General features: G+C 50.4%; 2 protein-coding genes and 1 long non-coding RNA gene across 4 annotated transcripts in view; 1 reads left to right on the top strand and 2 right to left on the bottom strand.

The window, feature by feature from the left end:
* GIGYF2 (GRB10 interacting GYF protein 2) overlaps window positions 1-162 on the bottom strand; it is a 72,275-nt gene extending 72,113 nt beyond the window's left edge. The window contains exon 1 of the mRNA XM_064386105.1: window positions 141-162. The gene's annotated coding sequence lies outside the window, so the exon portion shown is untranslated. The remainder of the gene's footprint in view (window positions 1-140) is intronic.
* On the top strand, window positions 18-17,946 carry LOC135279036 (uncharacterized). Of its 2 annotated transcripts, XR_010346389.1 has the most exons (4): window positions 18-407; window positions 2,568-3,134; window positions 7,760-8,007; window positions 11,608-17,946. It is a non-coding gene; the product is annotated as an uncharacterized LOC135279036 (long non-coding RNA). The 2 variants fall into 2 exon arrangements; XR_010346388.1 differs by having other exon boundaries at window positions 7,760-17,946.
* On the bottom strand, window positions 4,307-20,727 carry EFHD1 (EF-hand domain family member D1). Its single transcript, XM_064386167.1, has 4 exons — window positions 20,360-20,727; window positions 12,789-12,936; window positions 6,914-7,048; window positions 4,307-5,906 (listed from the first exon to the last, which is right to left on the bottom strand). Exons 1-4 carry the CDS (start codon window positions 20,653-20,655, stop codon window positions 5,772-5,774), a joined length of 714 nt encoding a protein of 237 aa, XP_064242237.1. The 5' UTR covers window positions 20,656-20,727; the 3' UTR covers window positions 4,307-5,771.
* Window positions 20,728-20,955: the final 228 nt, after the last annotated feature.

Here is a 20,955-nt window from a genome sequence, read left to right on the forward strand (position 1 = left end):
CTGCCGGACGCGCGAGCCCGCCGCAGCGCCGCCCCCCCCCCTTCCCCTCACAGCCCTGAGGGGAGAGGGAGACGGGGGGAGATGGAGGGACATGGCAGGACAGGGGATCCCCGGTAATCAGATCACTGCGCCAGTTCCACCTTGAGTCCTGTGTCCAGTTTTGGGGCTCTCAATTCGAGAAGGACGTTAAGGGGCCGGAGCATGCCCAGAGAAGGGAACGGAGCTGGGGAAGGGTCTCCAGTCTGACGAGGAGCAGCTGAAGGAGCTCGGGGCGGGGCTCAGCCTGAAGAAAAGGAGCTCAGGGGGTCCTTCCTGCTCTCCACAACTCCCTGTGACAGCAGGATGCAGCCGGGGATTGGGCTCTGCTCCCAAGGAACAGGACAGAACATGGCCTTAAGCTGCAGCAGGTGAAGTTCAGGTTGGACGCTAGGAAGAAATTTGCCACAGAAGGGGTGCTTAGATATTGGAAGGGGCTGTCAAGGGGGGTCGTGGAGTCACTGTTTTGGGAGGTATTCAAGGAACGCCTGGATGTGGCACTCAGTGCCCGGGTCTGGTTGAGAAGGTTGGGATGAGTCACAGGCTGGACTCATCTCAGAGGTCTTTTTCAGCCTGAATGATTCTGGGATTCTGCCACCCTGTGCCACTGTCTCACACACAGGCGGCCTCAGCAGCGCAGTGTGGCTCCCAGCCTTATCTGTTTCTTCTGTGTGGTTCCATGAGGAAATTCAGCTTTATCAGTAGCCACAAGAATCTCTGTGGGAAGCCACCGTGTGTGACCACTCACAGAGCCCGGGCCCCGCGAGCTGGACCTGCTCTTGCCCGGGCACTGGAGCAGCCCTGAGGACTCTTTGCCGTGGGAGTCACGCTGGGAGGCAGCGGCAGCTGCTGTTGCTGCTGGCAGAGATAGGGCATTAGATGATACATATTTTGACTCTTCTGATGGAAAAATCAGGAGCTCAAGGCAAACTTCTTTCAGCTAAAAATACCAGTTTATTTTTAGTCCCCAAACCCATATTAGTACATGAGGCAGAATAGCCCCATGTGGTTCCTTCAGCGTAAAAAACTATTCTTGGCAGTTACGCACTGCTGAAGGTATAACCGTTTTCAGCTGAAACAGTTTCACTCTAATCATGATCTCAGCCACAACCCATGTAGCTTTCTCCATCCTCTTCTAGGTGGATAAATACTTGTCATTGTGTACTGAATGACAGCCAAAAATGATGCAACAGTGAATACTAGTGATTCTTATGAGCTAATGGGTTGAAAGCCTGTAATTCTTGGGGCTTATTTTTAGCTGAGAGCTACACAGGACTACCTCACCCAAAAAAACTAGAATGGAATTTCTCCATTAGAAGGCTGGTATGGAAAAGCAAAGCTCCATAGAAAAGGGCTGGCCTCTGATAAGCTGCATTCAATCCCCCTGGTTGTTGTCACACAGCTTGAGCCAATACTAATAATGATAAAGGGAGGGAGACAGTGCTGCATTTCAAGCTGTCAGTGAGAACTTCCAATTTAATTGCAGAAGCAGCTGTGCCTTGTTATTCTATTTATCAAATGTGAGTTTGAGCACTCAAAAATATTTTCACATGCTCTAAAACAACCTTTATCTGAGATGGAAGATGTTTAGCACTTGTGGCAATTTTTTTATCCCAGTTAGCACAAACATTATATTACTGAGACCAAAAAAAAAAAATTTCAGATTCAAGAAGCATCTGAAACATTCCTCATCTGCAGAACTTGGCATTTCTGTGAAATACCTCAAGGAAACTCAGATGACAATCTTTTGGTAATAGCAGATGCATCTTAAATCTTCCACAACTCATTCAAGCAGAACAGAGAGAATCTCATGAAAATTCAAGACTGTGCCCGTGCGGTAAAATTCCTGCATGGCTCAATGACAATGTCAGCTGATATTGTGTAGGTGTGAAATCACCCCAGCAGCCAGTCTGGGTACCAAGGGCATGATGTACTTCAGAGCCCTGGATTACTGTGCCAATTCATTCACACTATTAAAAACCCAAGTGCAGGGAAGTGGCATTCCCAACATACTATAAACTTTCCTTACTAACCCCTTGTTTTCACCCATTCTGGCTTGGAGGCAAGAACCTGCCTCCCCCAGTACACTGGTAGAGCTATGAAAACAGAGCCCAGCTTTGAAATGATAAATAATGATCACAAAGCAGCCCAGAAGAATGTGTCACAGTCATGTTTCCCCTTGCCACTGCTGCATTTTGTTACTTGGAAAAGTGGCTCCCCTGTTTGTTGAAATAACCAGGGATTTTGTCTGGGAAGAGTCAATATGTTCTCAGCAGCCTCTGTTTTCCATGTCCTCATTTGTCACATCCCTAAAAATAATGAAAACAGCAGCAAAGCAGGCACACATCCAACTGCAGATTTTAAAGTCAGTCACTTCAATGCATCTATCACCTCAGGTGGCTCGTGCTGAAAGACAGAATATCACAAACAAGCTGCTACTTCTGCAACACTCAATTACTTTTAGATGTCTTGGGTTTATTTGGACACTCCCATAAGGTTAATATGCTATTTTGTCACTTTAATCCTTACAGATAAACCCCGACCCTTGAGCCAGGAAGAGCTTGATCACACCATTTCTCTCTCTCCACTGTGACCACACTGAGCTCTTTAGGTGAGACTTCCTGCTGCCATGGGCTGTCCCCTGCAGCCAACAGCAATGACTGTGACAGGAGCATCCTTGAGAAATCCACTGCAATCTGAGCCTCCAGACAGGCTGAACCCACCCTCCGTGCTGGCTGAAGTGCTAGTGACTCCTCTATTGCACTTTGCCCACTCTGGGGGAAGTAACATTTTAGTTAAACAAAACCCCTTCAGGGATCAAGGACTACTGAAGTTTCCATTCCAGATGAATGACTTGAGGCAAGTATTTGTCCCTTCTGAGAAAGACCACTAAGCCCAACAGGTTTTTCATCAAGCTCCTCTGCTTGCCATCACCGACTTAAGAGTCACTTGTGGCACGTCAGAAATACCAGAGAGGTTTAATGTACCAGCAGGCATCACTAAAGAGAGCTGGGATTGCCAGGACCTTTGAGAGGCACCTGTGGTGACATCAGGCATAAAAGGACAGAGCATCAAGGATTATAATAGATACATTACAGGTAAATACGATTAAGTGTTTTCACATGGTTTTAGGTGGGAGATACAGCTAGACAACTTCTCTTTAGTTCTTCTGCATAACCTAATGACATGGTATCTAATCCAGTAATTCCCAGTAAAACAGAACAATTTAGAAAGCAATTAATTGCCCAATGTCCATTTTTGCAAAGCTAATTTCAAAACACACATTGCAGCAATTTCTAAATAAATGCATATCCAAAAGCAGTTATTGTTCACTGCACTGAATACAGGTCCCAACTAACAGCACCTGTTTGAATTTAACAAAACCATAGGCAATACTCATTTCCTTACTGAAACTTGTCAGCTGGAGCTGACTCAATTCTGTTAAAATAAAACCACTGGAAAGCCTTTTTCCACCCTCTTCTCCTGCAGCCCTGGGCTCCTTACCCAGCTGCATGTGCAAAGTAGCACAACTCAGCAGTGCTTGCTATGCTGTAAAGAAATTTAAAAATAAACCAAAAACCAACAACAACCAAAAATCAAGAGCTGCAGTGTCACAATTTTCCTGGGGAAGCAGAGACTAAGGAACCTTCATCCTGATTTTACCTGACCTCTGAGACCTGAGCACTCTCAAACACAGTGAATGGATTGGCCCAGAGCAGAGCTGCATGGGATAAAATATTTATGGCTTCCATTTCATCACTGGACCTGAAACAAGGCATGGTTAAACCTCTTCCTGAACCCCCTCCTCAGTGTGCTCAGCAAAGCTTAGCAGATCAGCAACAGTAGAAACAAACTGCTTGGAGACATTTTCAGCTATCCATGTATTTTTCTTTTTTCTCCCTTAATAAAGGCAGAAGCAGGGAATGCAAAGGGAATTCCAGCTGAAGCAACCTGCCCAGCTCCCAGCTGGGGCACTACAGGGGCTGAGACAGAGGCTATTTTAAGATAAGGAAAGGCTGACAACCTTCAGATGTCAACATTTAGCAGTAGGCAGTATTTCAAGTATTTACACAGCCCTGTCCCTTTCTGAGGGAATGCAAACATTAGGGCTTTTTACACCAGAACTGCTGTGCAGAAGAGGAAGTGTTATCAAGAAGGGGTTGAACACTTCCCCCACTCATCCAAGTCAGGATTCTGAGCTCTGGGGATTACTATTATAATTTGTGAAAAATGCTATATTCAAAGACCTGAAATAAGCCACAGACAAGACTGGAGATAACAATGCTTTATTTTTACATTTCAGCAACAGGAGAAATAATTGAAGATGAAATTATCTGCTTTGTTGTAAAGTATAAAAACATTTAATTATAAATATTTAGCTACAAAAGCGTGATTTATAAAATATAATCTGTGAAGATATATACACAGTTTAATCGTTTAGCAATTCTTTCACCTGACATTAAAGAGTAGAGGTTTTTCTATTTATTATTCCATGCTCACAGTTTAGTGCTCACAGTTTAAGAAGCAAGACAGACAAGTGAAAAGATGACTGGTGAGTTTTGTTCTGGGAAAAAAAAATAACATTTTGCCATGAATTTGGGCAAGAGCAGAGGCAGAATTTCAGCAAATCCATGTCTTGAGAGAGGTCTCTGAAGGGCATCTCGACATTTGTGGCCAAGTTCCCCATGTTTCCAAGGAAAAAAATGGCTAATGCTATAATGCAAGACCTCAAAATTCAGTTCAGTTAAATGTGCTCACCTCCCTGCTCTGCAAGCAGGGGGGGCTCAGTATGCTGTGCTGGTGTCCTCTGTGTGCCTCTAATGAAATCAAACAATGTCACCTTCATGATTCAGGCTATGAGTAAACTTCCAAATAGAAAAACCCCAGTGTGCCATCCAATTGCACTGTCCAGCTGACAATAGCCCCTAAAAACAGATACAGCTGCCTAAGCCTGGAAAATAACAGTGAAGCTGTACAGTACACTAAATGTGATGGAATGTGAAAGAAGATAAATGGTCAGGCAACTCAGTTTTCTATTTCTCTTAAAAGAGAGCCAGCTTCTTCCCTTTGAAGTCTTAGGGAATCTCACCTCTGATTGAAGGGTTTGTTACTATGGCACTTCAGAGAAGAGAAACTGGAAGACTCTTCAACATGCTGGGTGGCAGAAAATGCTACAGGAAATGATAGTGAATTTGATCCATGTCCCTAGTAATCATCTTTCTCTCTTCACAGTGTTTTCATGGTGCCTGTGGCACGGGGCTTTGAGGAATAAGAAAAGGGTGACAACACCCAACAGCAGTACAAACATACAGAAGTCAAACTGTACTTTGTACACCCTGATTTACACAAGACCTCACTACTTGCCTGTAAGCAAGGAATGAATTAATACAGGATTAAGAGAAAAAGGCTCTATAGGAAAGAATGAAGTAGGCAAACATGACGCTTGTCAGTGCTCACCCAGGATTTTCTACCTGCTGTTTCTGCTTTAGGGTCATGTGCTCGTAACAGTTCAGAGCAAACAGCCTGGACACAGCCCCTACTATTCACATCATTATAAATGCAGAGTACCTGCGAGAGTTGTGCCCTTAGGAGCTCAGGAGGATCTTCCTGGAAGGAAGGCTAGCAAAGCTATGATGAGTTTTAGGCAGGATCCGAGCAATTCTGTCCAGGCAGGGCCCTGATCTGGGAAACGTACCAAGTCGTGTGCAATTTCAGAGTGCATATTGGCTGGTTGGTTACTGGGTAAATGCAGACTTTAACTCCCTGAAAGCCGCTCGCCGGTGCTTCCTCTCCTCCTCTTCCCGCTTTCGCTCATCCTGCTCAGCTTTTATCTCTGCTTCAAACTTACTGGCTGAGGAGAGGGCTTGAGCCTTTACGAGACAGAGAGAAAATAAACAAGTGTCAAGCCTTGCATCAGAGGGAGAGCCAAAGCCTGAGCTACTCCCTGATGAGCAACACAGAACTGCTTGCTGCACCTCCCAGTGCTTGCTGGGATCCTCTGCCAGGACAGCTCAAGTATAATTACACTGCAGTGCTTGGCTATTTACACACAATACCTGTTACTTTCCTTTACTTTAACATCAACAAAAGAAAGGTCATTTACCAATAAGTCACTAACAAGTGACCAAAACAAGGCCATCAGTACTGGGTCACATACATTATTTCTGTTACCAGGCAGCAGGGTTGTGAGTATGCAGTGGGAGAAACTACTGCAGAGAGCACTCTGAATCACAGCCAAATCTGAGAACATCATACTACACCATGGATAATCTGCAGATCAAAGAGACATTGTTTACTTGCTGGCTATTTTTCCAGCTTTCATCTCAGTACATCTGCTGTGCAATAGCTGTGTTAGGCTCTTGGGAAAAAACTTCTTATATAAACAAGCAGGATTATTTTCTCTCCAAAAGAGCTTTCAGAAAGGGTGCTTTGTCAGCTTCGGACAGTGTACAGCTCTTTCTGCCAACCCCAGGACCCTGCAGAATTATTTTGATTCCAAAGGTTACAGAGAAAGAGATATCTGAAATCCTACACCCCAAAACACTCCGTTCACCACTGAACTCAGAGTGTTCTGGTCGAGGGAGGTTTTGCAAAATGGGAAAACTCTGTCCCTGTTGCATTAGTTTTTCAGGACACTTGTCTTTAAAAGAGGTCAGCCACCTAGTTTCAGCCACAGGGACACAGGTCAGCCAGTCAGTTCTAGCAGGGTAAGACCCAGAACACAGGCTGTGAATTACATTGCTCTGGTGTGTTGACTGCACCACAGAAAGGCTCTAGCTAGAGTCCAACAAAATTTGAAAGGAAACTCAGCTACAACTGAGTAGCTGAGCTTTAGCTACAGCTGAGTTTTTTCATATTCATCTGTGCCATATCATACCTTAGCTTCAAAGAAGTTCTTGGCTCCTTTGACTCCCTCAATGGATACATCTATCTCCGAGAGCTTCGCAAGAGTCAACAGGCCGCTGTCCTCCTCGAGTTCCCCAGCTGCAGCTTTATGGAAAATCAGCAGGAACTGGCAAGACAGAGAGGAAACATTCAGCTTCTTCACTGAGGCTCAAACAACTTAAAATACAAACAGCACAATCACTTGGAGAGGGATGGAATTCACATTCAAATCAAAGGAAACCAGGTCTATATTAACCAAGTGACAACAAGGAGCTTTTGCTCCAGTAGAGAGTCCTGTTACAGATTAAATGCAGTAGGAATCTCAGAGGAAAAGGTTTCCCAGGAATCAGAGGCCTGGTAATGCACAGTTCCTACCAAGCCTGGGCTGCTATGAGGCCAGAGAAAGGAGACCACCTCTGCACCTGCCTAGTACAACCACTGGGCAAGCTCAGATATAGCTCTTTATGTCCCCAAAAGCCCTCACAAGCCCTCCACCAGCTTCCCCAGGGCTCTAGGGACTCAGGTCACGTCCCATGACACTGAAAGCAGGGGAAACACAGCTCTGGTTCACCTCAGGCTGAATGCCTCCCTGAACCAAGGCATTAGTGCAGTCCTTTTAGAGAGAACAGCAGCCCAGGTGCATGCCCCTGTGACATGGTGGCTTGAACAAGTGTCTACAGAGCAAGTTCATGTGAAACTTCTGTCCTGCACTGGACCACATCCATTTAACAAATCCAAAGTCACTAGTACAGAGTGTGTATTGGGAAGTGAATTACAAAGGGAAACAAAAAAAAAAAGAGTTCTCATTCCACAAAAAATACTTTTTTTGTTTTAACAGAAGGAACAAAACCTCCCTGCTTAAAAATAAAGACCTCTGCACCACCATCCACCTGCCGAAGACGTGGAAGCTCTAGGTGTACTTGCAGAGGTCCTGCTATTCTTGGCGACCCCAGGAGGTGTCTCAGTGCTTGGAACAGTGCAGAGAGAGCAGACACAAGGACAAACCACTCAGGTACCAAAGGAGCACAAAGCACCGAAGCTGTGCCAATGCAGCACTTCACGCCAGGCCAGAGCTGCACATACCAGGTAGGGTTGCCCTGAAATCTCTTTGCACAGGAACATCAAATATCTCTAGTGCTGTGCTCCTCAGACCGCCAGGCTGGGGAGTCTGATGTTTCCTACAGAGAGCCCGAGCTGTCCCAGAGGAGGGCAGCAGAGTCCCAGCATTCACACTGAGACAGCCCTGCTTCAAGTTGCTCGCAGAAGCTGGTGGGAATGCAAGAGTTTGGGTAGGCGTCCCATGAGGAAGGGTGTGGAGATGACAGCAGCCTCTGGAACAGGCGGCTCACCAGGCACTGCTCCATGCAACAGCCTCTTAACCTGTGAGTGCCCAGCACAGGGCAAGCAGAAAGCAGGCTGGCCTTGGCAAGGGAACTTTTCCTTCTCCAAACACATTGTGGTTGGTTGACCTGGCTGGATGCCAGGCTACCCAAGCCACTCTGTCACTCCCCTTCTCATCTGGATAGTGGTGAAAAAATAGGACTCATGCACTTTTGTTATAAGGCCCTGGAGAGATTATTCACCAAAATACTGTCATAGGCAAAAAAGGCTCAACTTGGGGATATTAATTGAGTTTATTACTACCAAAATTAGAGCAGGATAATGAGAAGTACAATAAATCTTAAAGACACCTTCCCTTCACCTCTCCCTTCTTACCAGCTCTACCTCCTGTCTCCAGCAGCACAGGGAGAGAGGGAATGGGGATCATGGTCAGTTCTTCACAGGTTGTTCCTGTCACTGTGCAGGGAGAAGAGTCCTTCCCCTGCTCCAGCATGGGCTCCTCTATCCACAGGTCTGCAGGCCTCAGGCAGGAGCCTGCTCCAGCATGGGCTTTCCATGGGTTCACATCTTCCTTTCAGGCAACCACCTGCTCTGCTATGGGTATCCTCCATGAGCTGCAGGTGGATTTCTGCATCCCCATGGACCTCCATGGGCTGCAGGAGGACAGCCTGTTTCACCATGGTCTGCACCACGGGCTGCAGGGGAACCTCAGCTCCAGCACCTGGATCACCTCCTGTCCCTCCCTCTCCACTGACCCCGGTGTCTGTAAAGCTGTTCCTCTCACATATTCTCACTTTTCTCTTCTCTGGCCATAATTACCTCTGCACAAGAACTTTTTAACCTTCTTATATATGTTATCACAGAGGCATTACTATAATTCCTGACTATAATTCCACCTTAGTCAGTGGCAGGTCTGTCCTGGAGCTGGCTGGCTTTGGCTTACCAGACACAGGGGAACATGCTAACAGCTTCTCACAGAAACCACTCCTTGTAGACCCCCTGCTATGAAAACCTGGCCATGCACACCCAATACACACACATAAGAAACAAACCAAATACATGGTTCACTGGTTTCCATGTAAAACCATTTCAGAAAGAAACCATTTCCAACCATTTTGGAAAGAAACCAAATCCTCCCCAAGACATCCTCTCCCTCTGCTCAGATCCCCTGGGCTCTGGCTAGTTCCCCTTTGCCACCACCAGGCACTGTGACACAGAGGGCCGGCAGCTAGGCTGGAATTAGTCATGCTTCCTCCTGCTCCACCCTGAAAGTCCCACTTCCTGGCATTGGAAAAGAGCAGCACAATCCTGAGGTCTGATACAGCTGTCACCTGGGGAGGGACTGGGTCATGAGTACAAGTGAGCATGAATCACCCTGAAACTAAGGGATGGCGCAGCAATTGTCTAGGAGAATATAGGCTGCTGGGGCCACAAAGGGCAGGCTGAGTTAAAGGAAACTTGGGACTAAAACACTGCTTAGGGTGGACAGAGCACAGTGTCAGTCCCAAGGATCCAGTGAGGTGCACTATGGGACATCATGCTGGTTCCCACAGGAGCTCAGCAGCAATCACTCCAGCACAGAGCCTGCAGCCCACCTTACCTTGAGGTATTGGTTCTTACTAACTAGAGAACACCAGCATTCAGCTCCCACTGCCAGCCTGTGTAACACCCTTGGCTGGGCCCAGGACACACCATGTGCAGCTAAGTCTCAAGGAAATGTCAACAGAGAAGCAAAAGTGAATAATGTAGGTAGATACCTTTCAAAGCTCTGCTCTCAAAGAGGACAACATGACCCACACTTTCCAACCCACTAACCTGGTAAATTGTGTCTGCTCTCACATGTATGCCACAGAGCCAGGCTGGGCACCATGCAAGGAAAGGTGTGGGATGGACAGGAAGCAGTAGTCTTGCAACAACAGCTGGCCAGAAAAGCAGCACTATGTAAGGATGTGGTTTGCACCAACCCTGGTAGCAAACACATCATGTGAGTCAACATTTCAGCTGGTGAGGGTGTAGGGGGCAGTGGGAGGATTTCTGTGGGTTCTAGGTAGCACCTCCAATTACACATTACTACCACAGCAATTAACTCCAGTTTCCTGTGGTAATGATGGAATTAGACAGTCAGAGGTGTGGGGTTTTTCTTCCCCCACTACACCTAATATTTTTAAGCCTAAATTTCATTGCTTGAGTCACAGCAGGAGTCTTGTACAGTTAATTGTTAATGTATTGGTGGATGTTCAAAGGTCAATGGTAGAAGGCAGCTTTCCTAACAGGGTCTGTGGTTCATCAGCTGTCTGTTGGCCAGGCAACAGCTTATCTGGGATGGGAGGACACTACTCAAAGCAGTAGAAAAAGGTGATCTATTACAAGTGAAAGAGGTCCCTACCAGCTCTCTGGCCAGGCCCAATAAGAGTATATGTTCACACAGGTATGCCAGGACTTGGTTTGCTCTGGATAGGCAGACAGGAGCCCTCCAGTACTACAAATTCACCCTACTGAGTTCAGACACTCATTTAAACAGGTTTCTCCTGGTATAATGTGAATGACCCCAGTCAGCTTCATCACGCTTCACATGCTTGCTTGCCACCACCAATGAGAAGCAGAATGGGACAGGTCTATGGTTGAGGTCTCCTGACCCAGCAGGAAACCTGCTTCCCTGTCAGCCTGAACACAGCAGCAGGGCAGGGCACACCTGCAGCAAGGCAAGAGGCATCCTGCTCCTCTCTACCACAGAAAGCTTTGTGTGTCTGCCAGAGCTGCTGTGTAATTTGTCCCCAGAGCTCTGCCAGTGATGCTCCCTCATTTCAACCCACGGTCCCCTCAAGCTTGAGCATGACCATTGTTTTCCCTTCTGGCAAGACACTTCAACAGCAGCAGCTGCTGTGTGCCACATGCCAGGGGCTGGCAGCACAGGGCCCCTGCAGGAGGCTGTGCTCCAAACAGGTGGCAGCAGAGGAGGAGCTGCTCTGCTACTCGTGCCATGCCACTGATGCTAGGACATCATAGCATCTTTCAGGGCCTTGAGGATAAAGGCATTTCTCTCCCATGGGAGAGAGCCCCTGCAGCAAGGCCAGAGGCTGCCCCCAGCTCTTCACCTGGAATGAAGGGTGGCCCAGAATGCACAGAGGGCTCCTCAGCCTATGCAGTGATTTGGCAATCAGAGACCTGGGGCCATGGGCATGGTGCTCTTCCTGCTCCACTGGATTCTTTGCTACTTCCAGTTCACCTCTGACCGGGCAGCAGGGAACTCAGGGACAGGTTCTCAGTTCCCAGATTTGCATATCCTTTCCCCTCTCTCATAACCCAAGTCTTTGGCCTCTCTCTTTTTGTGCTGCCCTCTTGCAGTGAAATAAATGCAGCAAAGCCCTTGGGGCACGAAAGCAGAGGAAGATGGTGTGATGTGCCAGCACAGAGAGATGGTGCAGCAGCTCTATAAGTGACTGTCACCCCTCATGCCCCAAGCAGCTCAGTTAGTCACAGGCCTTGGCTACTCACCCTCCCTCCCAGCACTGACAGTGCTCTCAAACTTCCACAATGGAGAGCTTGACCTTCTGAGCCCTGCCCTGGAAGAGGCATGGTGAGAGCATCACGCTGCAGAAACTGGTGAGCCCAGCTGCTTGGGGCCCACTGCAGGCATCCCACAGGACAGAAGGAAGCAGCACAGCTCTCAAAACCACTACAGGACATACGTAGTGCTGCCCCTCCTATTGCCACCTAAGAGGCTGTGGGTTAATTCAGAAAGCCACAGTGTGACATTTGCTTGTGACCAAGCCAGCTACCGAAGTCTGAGAGGAGGAGCTTTTGGTACGTGGGTTCCCCCTGCCTCCTGAGATGATTTGGGTACCCCTGAGTACATGCAGGTCACTGCTCAAATTTCCTCTCTTCCTCTGCCTGGCAGAGGATCCTGGCCTGTCCTCCCAGCTGTCACAATACAGTGGTAACAGACAAACCTGCTTGAGCTGTGTCCCTGCTGAACCAGCATGCAGTACCAAACCGCTGCATCCACACATTTATTCCTTGCTGCAGAGGAGTGACCACCCCTCATAAAGCTTGCCATGGCTGGTCACTGCAGGATGCAGAGAGGGTCCCAACACCAACTGGAAGAGAAAGCCTTTTGTGCCCCATGAGCTGCTCCAAGCAGAGCTCCTGCACTGCACCTGAAATGAGGCCTCAACTGCTGTACCACAGGAGCCAAGCAATGAGACCTGGAAACTCAAGGGACATAACTTCCTCCAGCTACAACAGGGAGCTCAGTGAGCACTCCCAGCAGCTGCAACAGGGCCCAAATGTGCTTCCAAAGCAAGCAGGGAGGTCGGAGAGCTTTGTCAGGTACCGTGACTGCCACATGGAGATGGAGATTAGCAGCGCTCCACACCTTTGAAGTTCACTGCCTTCTCCACTGAACCCCACCACTGGAAAGACACAGAGGGGACAGGGCTACCTACAGCCCACAGAATATGGGGCCCAGCTGCCTCTTCCTTCCACCCTGCAGCCACATCCCTGTCTGTTACTTCAGCCAGCCTCACCTCACGGAAGCTGAGCTTCCCATCAAAGTCTTCATCCACCTCCTTGATCATGTTCTTCAGCCCCAGGTGGGTCTGTGGGGCTCCCAGCTTTTCCATCATGAGCTTCAGCTCCATCAGGTCGATATATCCATCCCGTCCCGAGTCATACCTGCAGGGTGCAAAGGGGAAAGGGTTAACCAACATCATCCCCATACTCATCTCCCCAGAAGAGGAACCATGCACATGGATAAAGTCACTGTGTGGTTCAAAGCTTAGGGGAGAGCGGAAGCTGCGTGACATGGCCAGTGCTGAGATATATTAAGTTCAGAGAAGTAGCTGTCAGCTTTCAGAGCTGTCTCACCAAAGAGAGAAGTACTCAGGGGAGCTCAGACCAAACAACCCGCACAGAAGGAGCACAGAGGAACTCAGCTTATCTCAGTGGGGTTTCCATTTCACCCACTTGCCTGTCCAGCACAAAAGCAACTTGCACGCAGCTTACACCATGCATCAATGTGGTGAGACAAAGGCATGCAGAATCAGCTGCTGCAAGGTTTCCTGCTAGCTTCAAGAAGAAACAGGGAGCAGAGACCAAGGAGAACCTCTTGGCAGAAAGCAATCTTTCTCTGTAAGCAAAACTCTCCCCCTCTAGCTGTTAAGATCTTTTCTCTACAAAATGCTTTTGTACTACAACAAGCACCACTACAACAGCTGCACTTCAGGGCAGCTGTTTATTCTGTGTCCCTGGGCAGAGCAGAAAGACAGTCCCAGGGAGCACAGCAATCCTAGCCAGGGCTGTGTGCCAGGGTTGCACCACAGGGCCAGGCTGGCAGAGGAAACCAGTGCCCACCTCCAGGAGCAAGACTAGAGTGGGACCATGCTCCCTAAGGAGCACAAAGGACTGCAAGGACTCTCCAGAGGAGAACACCCGTGTAAGGGGAGGAGTGCTTTAGGGATGGGGAGGCAGTGAGTGATCTGTTGTGCACAGCCTGGGACTGTGCACCAACTCCTCCCAACATCTGCTGTGGGTGTGGGTAAAGCATCCGGCCCATCGAGCAACCAGCGCTTCACACCCACCAGGGCTATCACCAGCTTTCAAAGTCCAAAAGCTGCAGGGATGGGCACTCTGTTATCAGCCACTCAACAGCCCTCTTTCATCCTGGTCTTGCCATCAAGGTTCAGCACAGAGCTAGGGCTTCACAGGAGAAGACAGGGCAGTGTCTCCCAAGCTGGGCTCAGCCTCAGTATACAGCCTGCCACTGCCCCCCCAGCCACCATCTCAACCCTGACAGAGTTAAATCCTTTCAACCATTCAGAAAGAAACCTTAGGCACAGTGCTGATGCTTTCCAGTGGGCAGGAGCCAGTCAAATCCTCCCACCCATCATCTTTTATTGAGTGTTAGTGCTCTTCCAAAGAAATGAGGCCTGCAGCCATCCCAGACAAAGATCTGCACATTGGTGGTTACCCTGGAAGAAAGCCCTTTCCAGCTGAAAAACCTCACAGCCACAGAGGAAGCTGTGGCAAAGGAAGGCACGAACAAAGCCACCAGCCCCAAACTGCGTACAGGCACGAGCAGCACAAGGCAGAGCTGCAGCCAAGATCTCTGCCCCTGCTTTCAGGAGCACAGGCACAGCATGCTTTTCCCCCAAACTAGGGTGGCCTCCATGACTTTCCAGAGTCCCACCAGCCCCACAACTATTTCTGATACTCCTTGTGGCTCTTAGTGGTTCAAGGGTCCCAGGACTAAGAGACTCCCAATGACAGGGACATAATTGACAGACTAGGCTGGCATAGACCCCCTGTTACCAATCTGCCTCTAATCTATACCCAGCAAACCCATGAGCCCAGCAGGCCTTCTGAAAAACCAGGAAAGAAATCTCCATCAGAGCAGAAACCAGGTCACAGACCTGGGATGTCACAGGGAAGAAGTACAGCAGGTTCTACACAGCAAGGAAGGTGTCAGTTAATTAAAGCACATTCACAGCATTACCCAACCCAGCACTGAGATGCACTTCCAAGACATCACAGAAGCACTGCAAGTGCAATATTTAATTGTCAATTGGCTTTGCTTTCAAGTTTGGGAGAAAGGGTGCAGAGCTGTCACTGTTGGAAATGCAGTGCCTTTGATTAGACACAGCAGCGAAATGTGCAATGGCAGAAAGGCACGTGGGGCTGCAGTTTTTTGGGGAGCCCAGCAAGCTCATGCTGCTCTTTGGCTGGATGCAGAAGCAAAGTAATACCAAGGTCCCCTCCAAGGGCTGTTCATCTGGGATTGGAACACTGCCCAGCCCCACACGGAAGCTCTGTGTAAGAGATGAAGGCAGAAGTAGGGCACAAGCCCAGCCCGTGCCTGCTGTGGTCATCTCACCCTCCTGTTATGGACACTACCTGCAGGCAAGCACTGGCCCAGGGGCCCGTAGGCTGCCCTGAAAGGGTTAAGCGTGGGGCACAGCTTCAGGGCTCATCCCTGCAGAGAGGCAGGACAAAGCCAGGATTGTGAGAAATGGGGTCTTGCCAACAGCGGGCCTGGCTGAGCAGCACTCTGTACCAGCCACACAATGGGTGTTGAGCATGAGTACAGCTGGTGCTGAGAAGCACCCAGAAATCAGGTTACCAGTCCCCTGCACTCAGGCACAGCCAGACAGAGGGGCACTGAAACCCAACGGCAGCACCCTGCAAACTGCTACATTCCCTCCCTGCCCCCTCGCCTCCTAAAACAGCCAAACTATTTTAGGACCTGGGTACAGCCACTCAGCTGCTGCACAGCCAGACTATTTAGGGAGAGGCATATTTACACGGCACGAGAAACAGCACCATTCATTTCCCACCACCCACCCCCAACAGACCACAGGCATTCAGCACTGTGGGGCACAATGCAGACTGCACCTTGCTGGTCAGCTGATGCTCCCAGCACACCTCAGTCCTACCAGACCCCACAGTCTGCCTTTGGAGAGATCATACAACTCCCCTGCCTGCCTTTTGGGAGCCCCTTTTCAGGGCGCTGGGCTCAGACAGCCCCGGATGCCTCTCACACACAGCTGCCTGCATCCTGGTGATGCACAGCCATTACCTTCACAGGCAGAGCTGGAAGAGGGCACCAGGGCAAGTTAAACACAGCCCAGCATCCAGGGGAGCCATCCCAGCCTCAACTCCAGGAGTGGCACGGCAAGAGCACGCAGCACTCAGGTGCCTGGTGAGCCCTGCCATCACTCACTGTCCTGCTGTGACACCAGAGCTTTGCTTCCTTCAGACTCAAAGCTCCCTGGGCCACGAGCCAAGCCTCACCTAAGTGACGTGCAGGCATTACAGACAGAGGGGAATTGTGTCAACAAGCACAGACATCTCATGTCACAGGAAGGCCACTTCAGCAGCAGGTCGGTGCCATGGCCACAGCAGATCCCACCTGTAACAGCTGGGATGCCGCAGGCAGATATGGGCACCGTGGCTGCTGTGATGAAACTTTGCCACACTGCTGCCACAGCAGTGTTCCTGGCAGCAAATGAGACACAGCAGTGGCTGCCAAAATCTGCTGCAACAAGGATGCACCCAGATTCCCATGCTGGCTGGCTTCCACCCAGACTGCAGAGCGTGCCTGGCTGCTGAAGCACTGGGAGAGGAAAGCAGGAGACAGAATCGGAGGAAGGAGGGAATACTTGCTGAACAGACTTGCTTAAGAGCACAAAGTCTGTTACACACAATTACTGCCCAAGTACAAACATTGCACTGGTGTTCCACAGATGCTGGGGGTTTACATCGCAGAAGAAAAAAGGATCAGGGATGGAGGAAAAAGGAGATGCCAAGGACTGCATCACCTGTAGTGACTCTGCAGTCACCAAAAAAGAACAATTAAATGACACAGATGCTGAAGGATCAAAGAGCAGTTTCTAAACATTCACATTTCTTGAGAAAAGCTGGAATGAGAACCTGCCCTCCCTGTACATGCTTGCTGCACCTTACCTTGCTTCACGTATTATGGGCACCTGTACTTTGATCTGCAGTTCCTGTATGCTGCAATAGCCTAATTGAGGCTTTGAAGCAAAGCAGTTGGAATAATGGTGCTAAAGTAATAATCTCCTCTTAAATATTTAAAATCCTAAGTAGCACTTTATTCCCTCTGAGCATTGTGTTTCACCTTACATGGAGAAGGTGGTGCTAATCTCTGCTCCCTGACATCCAATGATAGGGTAAATGGGAATGGTTCATAACTGCCCCAGAGGAGGATCAGATTAGACCTGAGGAAGCCTTTCTTTCAGCCTGAGAGGGTTGTCAGACCTGGAACAGCCTTCCTAGAAAGGTGGTCAGTGCCCTAAGCTTGTCAGTGTTTAAGAGACATTTAGACAATGCCCTTAATAATAGGGCTTAACTTTTGGTCAAGCCTGAAGCAATCAGGCAATTGAACTAGATGTGATCATTGGTGCTCCATTCCAAATGGAATAGTCTACTCCATTGCCAAGAGCTTTGGAAACAACTCCTCCATACCAGGATGGGGACAGGAGCAGGCTCCTCAGCCACATGCAGCTTCATCCTCCCCAGCCCAGGCAGAGGGAGCTCTCCTGCTCTTGGAGGGACATGAGGACAAGATGACAGTCTGCTCCACTAAGACGTTCTCCAAGATGTTGGGCAAGACCTACAGGCCCAAACTGAGCCCCCATGGGAATAACCTCCACTGGAAGTCCACGGACAGCCAGTCACATAAGGCACACGGCAGCTCTGGAGAGGGCAGGTCTGCTGCAGCATGTCACACAAGGCTGGGGCACCTGGCAAAGTGGCTCCTAAGTAGCTCCAGGAGAGCAAGGGGACATCACAGCCTCTCCCACCAGCCAGATGCAAGGCACTTATGCAATGTGTGGGCAACACATGAAATTCCCTAGATATAAAAAGCAATACAAGACTGGAATTTCTCCACTCCCTCGCGCCCCACAGATGAAGCGGCTGTCTGTTTTCCTCCCCCTTACATTTCTCATAAAGGTCATGAGAGCCTCACTGCCTGGCTTTCACATTCCCCTCTGCCATTTTCCTGGACAAAGATGGCACCAAGGGGAGCTGTGAGACTCCAGAGACCCTGAGAGTTCACTTAGCTCAGGAAAGAGAGGTTATCATGGTTATCACAGTCCTCACATATTGTCAGAATAGGCAGCTAATTAGGTCACATTATAATTAGCCTGAGCTGTAGACTTCCTGGTTTCTGCCAAAAAAATACTCACCCTGAGAGCTGCCTGCACCCAGCACTCCAGCAGATACCTGCACCCCATCTCCAGTGGAATGGGGCCAAAAAGGAGAGATGCTGACAAGGGGAGGAAAAGTGAGCCTAAGTTTGGCAGCCAGAGCAAAGAGCATTATTTCTGCTCTGGAAGGACGCTCCTGGCATAGCCAGCAGCACACAGCACTGGATGGAGCACTATATTTTGCAAAGTCCCACTTTCAGATGAGTTCTTTGCTTCCACCCTGGCAGTCACGGCCACCATCCATACCAAGGGATGCCCTGACAGGCATCCAGGGTAGCTGCTATCACCAGGACATCTTTTCAGCTGGAGCACTATGAGCCAGCCCACATCATGCACAGGACCACAGGTTCAAATTTAGTCTGAACTACAGATTTAGAAGTCCCACTAAACTGATAAGCATTTTTTGATGGCAAGTTTCATAGTGGAAACCTGGCATCCTGTGGCAATGACAAGATACTAAAGGAAAAAAATAAGCCTTTGAGAGAGGGATGTAAGAAAGACCCCGAATTGTGGTGGCCAGGGCCAATAAGCCATAGAGAGAATTAAAGTGTTAATCACATTAACTCAAGCTCTGACTGACAGGAATTAAGGGGAATATTTCCTCTCCTTATGGAGCACGTGATGTCAGCCAATAGTTGAGACAGGTCACTGGCAGCAGATGGAGCAGAGGCCAGATCCTCTGCCACTGCAAACCTCAGATGCCTGTAACAGTGAACACCAGAGCACAGCTTTCTGGCTGCCTGTCCAGGAAACAACAGGGAAGCACGCAGCCCACCTTCTACCCCTTTGGCATCAGCAGTTCTCACAGGGTATGCAATGCTTTCCAGCTACATTGACCAGCTGATTAGCATTCAACTGCAAAGCCTAGCTTTTCCTGCTTACAAGGCTAGTGTTTAATGAGCTCATTGTTGAAAAATTAGGCTGCAATTCAGCTCTTCCACTTTTTATTTCCCCAAACCACCGCCATTTCTTTCCTCTTCCCTATTGAGGCAGTGCCACTGCCCAGCCCAGGCTCTCACACAGCTTTCAGGCCCTGCCTGCTTTGTTTGTCCTCCAGTCCTCACAGCAGCGTGTCTCAGCATTCCATAGAGTGGGATCCTCTTTAAGCACAGTGAAAGGGGACACGGGAGAGAGTGGAGCAGCAGTCCCGCCTGGACCACCTCACTTCCTGCGCCGGCTGCCAACACAACACTGCCTGTGCAACAAAGAACTCCAAACTCCAGTAAGCTCACAAAAGCCCATCGCTGGTCTCCTGTGGCAACAGCCTGGCTGGGACAGGCAACAGCCCGCAGTGCTGGGAGCTGACAGCATTCAACCAGCTCGTGATCGCCTCACAACAATCCAGGGTGTCCCAGGCAGCTTTCAGCTAGGAGAACAATGATCTAACAAGTTACAATCTCACTTCAGTCACCTCCATAAGGTGAAGTGCATCTTCTTCACACCTTGCTCTGTAGCCCTCCCATCTCCTGTCTGGAGCAGCTCCCTCCCGGTCTGGCAGCCTGCTGTGGGGCTAGGAGGACACCGGTCCCCAGGAGCCCACGGGTGCTGGAGGGAAAACTGAGTGCAGACAAAGGCATCCACACACAGCCTAACTGCAGGAGCCAGGACAGGGTCTGGAGGACAGAAAAGGGCAGGATCATGGTCCCAGGGAGGGCCAAGCCTTTCTGCTTACAGAAGGAGCTCTCTCTGTTGCTAGCAGCAGCTTGACTTTAACACAAACCTTCCTGCTGGAAGGGGAATCCCATCCCAACCCCCACGGAGGGGGTAGCAAGAGAAAGCTGTGCTCAACCTTTGCTTGGGTGCAGGGGAAGGAGCACCAAGCCCGGCAGACAGGACTTTGCGTGGAGCTAGGACACTGCCCGGCAGAGCCAGCAGGACTGCGAAGGGTGCTAAGGGTCGCAGATGTTTCGGGCAGATATCCAGCGGCTCTGCCGGGCCCCGGGACACAGATCCACCTGGTATCCCAGGGTGTGGGGCAGAAGACTGTGCTCTCCCCCCATCCTACCCAGAGCGTCCCGCAAAGCCACAGCTCCTCGGTACCACCAGAAACAGCCGCTGCCCCAATCGCAGACAGAGCAGAGGCAATGAGTTAAACGCAGGGCTGAGTCCCAGGCAAACTCTACGAGCGCCCCCGGCAAAGCACAGGGACAATCTGGGGATCAGATGGCGCTGCGAACGCGCCGCGGCTTCCTCCAGCCCGACCGCAAAACCGCGGAGAAATGCGAGCGTGCCGCCGAGAGCGGGCAGCCCTTCTCCAGATGTGCCCCCGGGGGCCGGCGCCGGGAGGGGCTGCGGGGGAAGGCAGAGCCCCAGCCCCGCAGCCCACGGGCCGGGCAGCAAGCCCCCCGCCCCTCTCCCACCCCACTCACAGGCGGAACATGCGCTCCATGTCCTTGATCTGCCGGCGGCTGAACTCCTTGAACTCGGTGTAGGGGTTGAAGACGGCGGCCCGCCGGGGCTGCGCCGCGCCCTCGTTTATGTCCTGCCGCCGGCACAGCTTAGCGCTCAGCTCTGCGCCCGCACTGGCCGTCAAGCAGCTCCGCTCTTCCACCTCCTCGGCCGCCGCCGCGCCCTTGACCGCCTCTGCCTCGCCCTCCGCCGCTGCCCCGCTCTCCTCCAGCTGCAGCCGCCGCTGCAGCTTCTGCGCCAGCTCCTGCGAGGCCATGGCCCGGCGCTCCCGCCGGCGAGCCGCACTGCCGCCCGCCTCAGCCCCGCTCTGCTTCAGCCGAGCCCGCCCGCCCCGGTGCGCAACTTTATTCCCTCACTTGGAGGGAGCGGGGCGGGACGGGGCGGGACGGGGCGGAGGGAGGCCGGGACGGGGCGGGCACTTAAGGAGGCGCGGCGGGACGGGGGGGAAAGAGGGGGAGGAAGGGGGCTGGGGGCAAAGAGGGGCGCCGTGGGGATTGTTACCACTGCACGTGGAGGTACCCCGCGCATCTGGTGCGCCAGTATCCCCCAGGCTGAC

This window comes from Passer domesticus, chromosome 11 (assembly GCF_036417665.1).
Source record: "Passer domesticus isolate bPasDom1 chromosome 11, bPasDom1.hap1, whole genome shotgun sequence".
In the NCBI taxonomy this organism is placed as follows: domain Eukaryota; kingdom Metazoa; phylum Chordata; class Aves; order Passeriformes; family Passeridae; genus Passer; species Passer domesticus.

What these genes read in the sequence shown, in the direction of transcription:
- EFHD1 (XM_064386167.1), bottom strand. Translation starts at nt 20,655, where the DNA reads ATGGCCTCGCAGGAGCTGGCGCAGAAGCTGCAGCGGCGGCTGCAGCTG. An exon ending in ATGGAGCGCATGTTCCGCCT is followed by an intron (nt 12,937 to 20,359) that starts GTGAGTGGGGTG and finishes TGCACCCTGCAG; the next exon opens with GTATGACTCGGGACGGGATG. An exon ending in AGAACTTCTTTGAAGCTAAG is followed by an intron (nt 5,907 to 6,913) that starts GTATGATATGGC and finishes TGTCTCGTAAAG; the next exon opens with GCTCAAGCCCTCTCCTCAGC.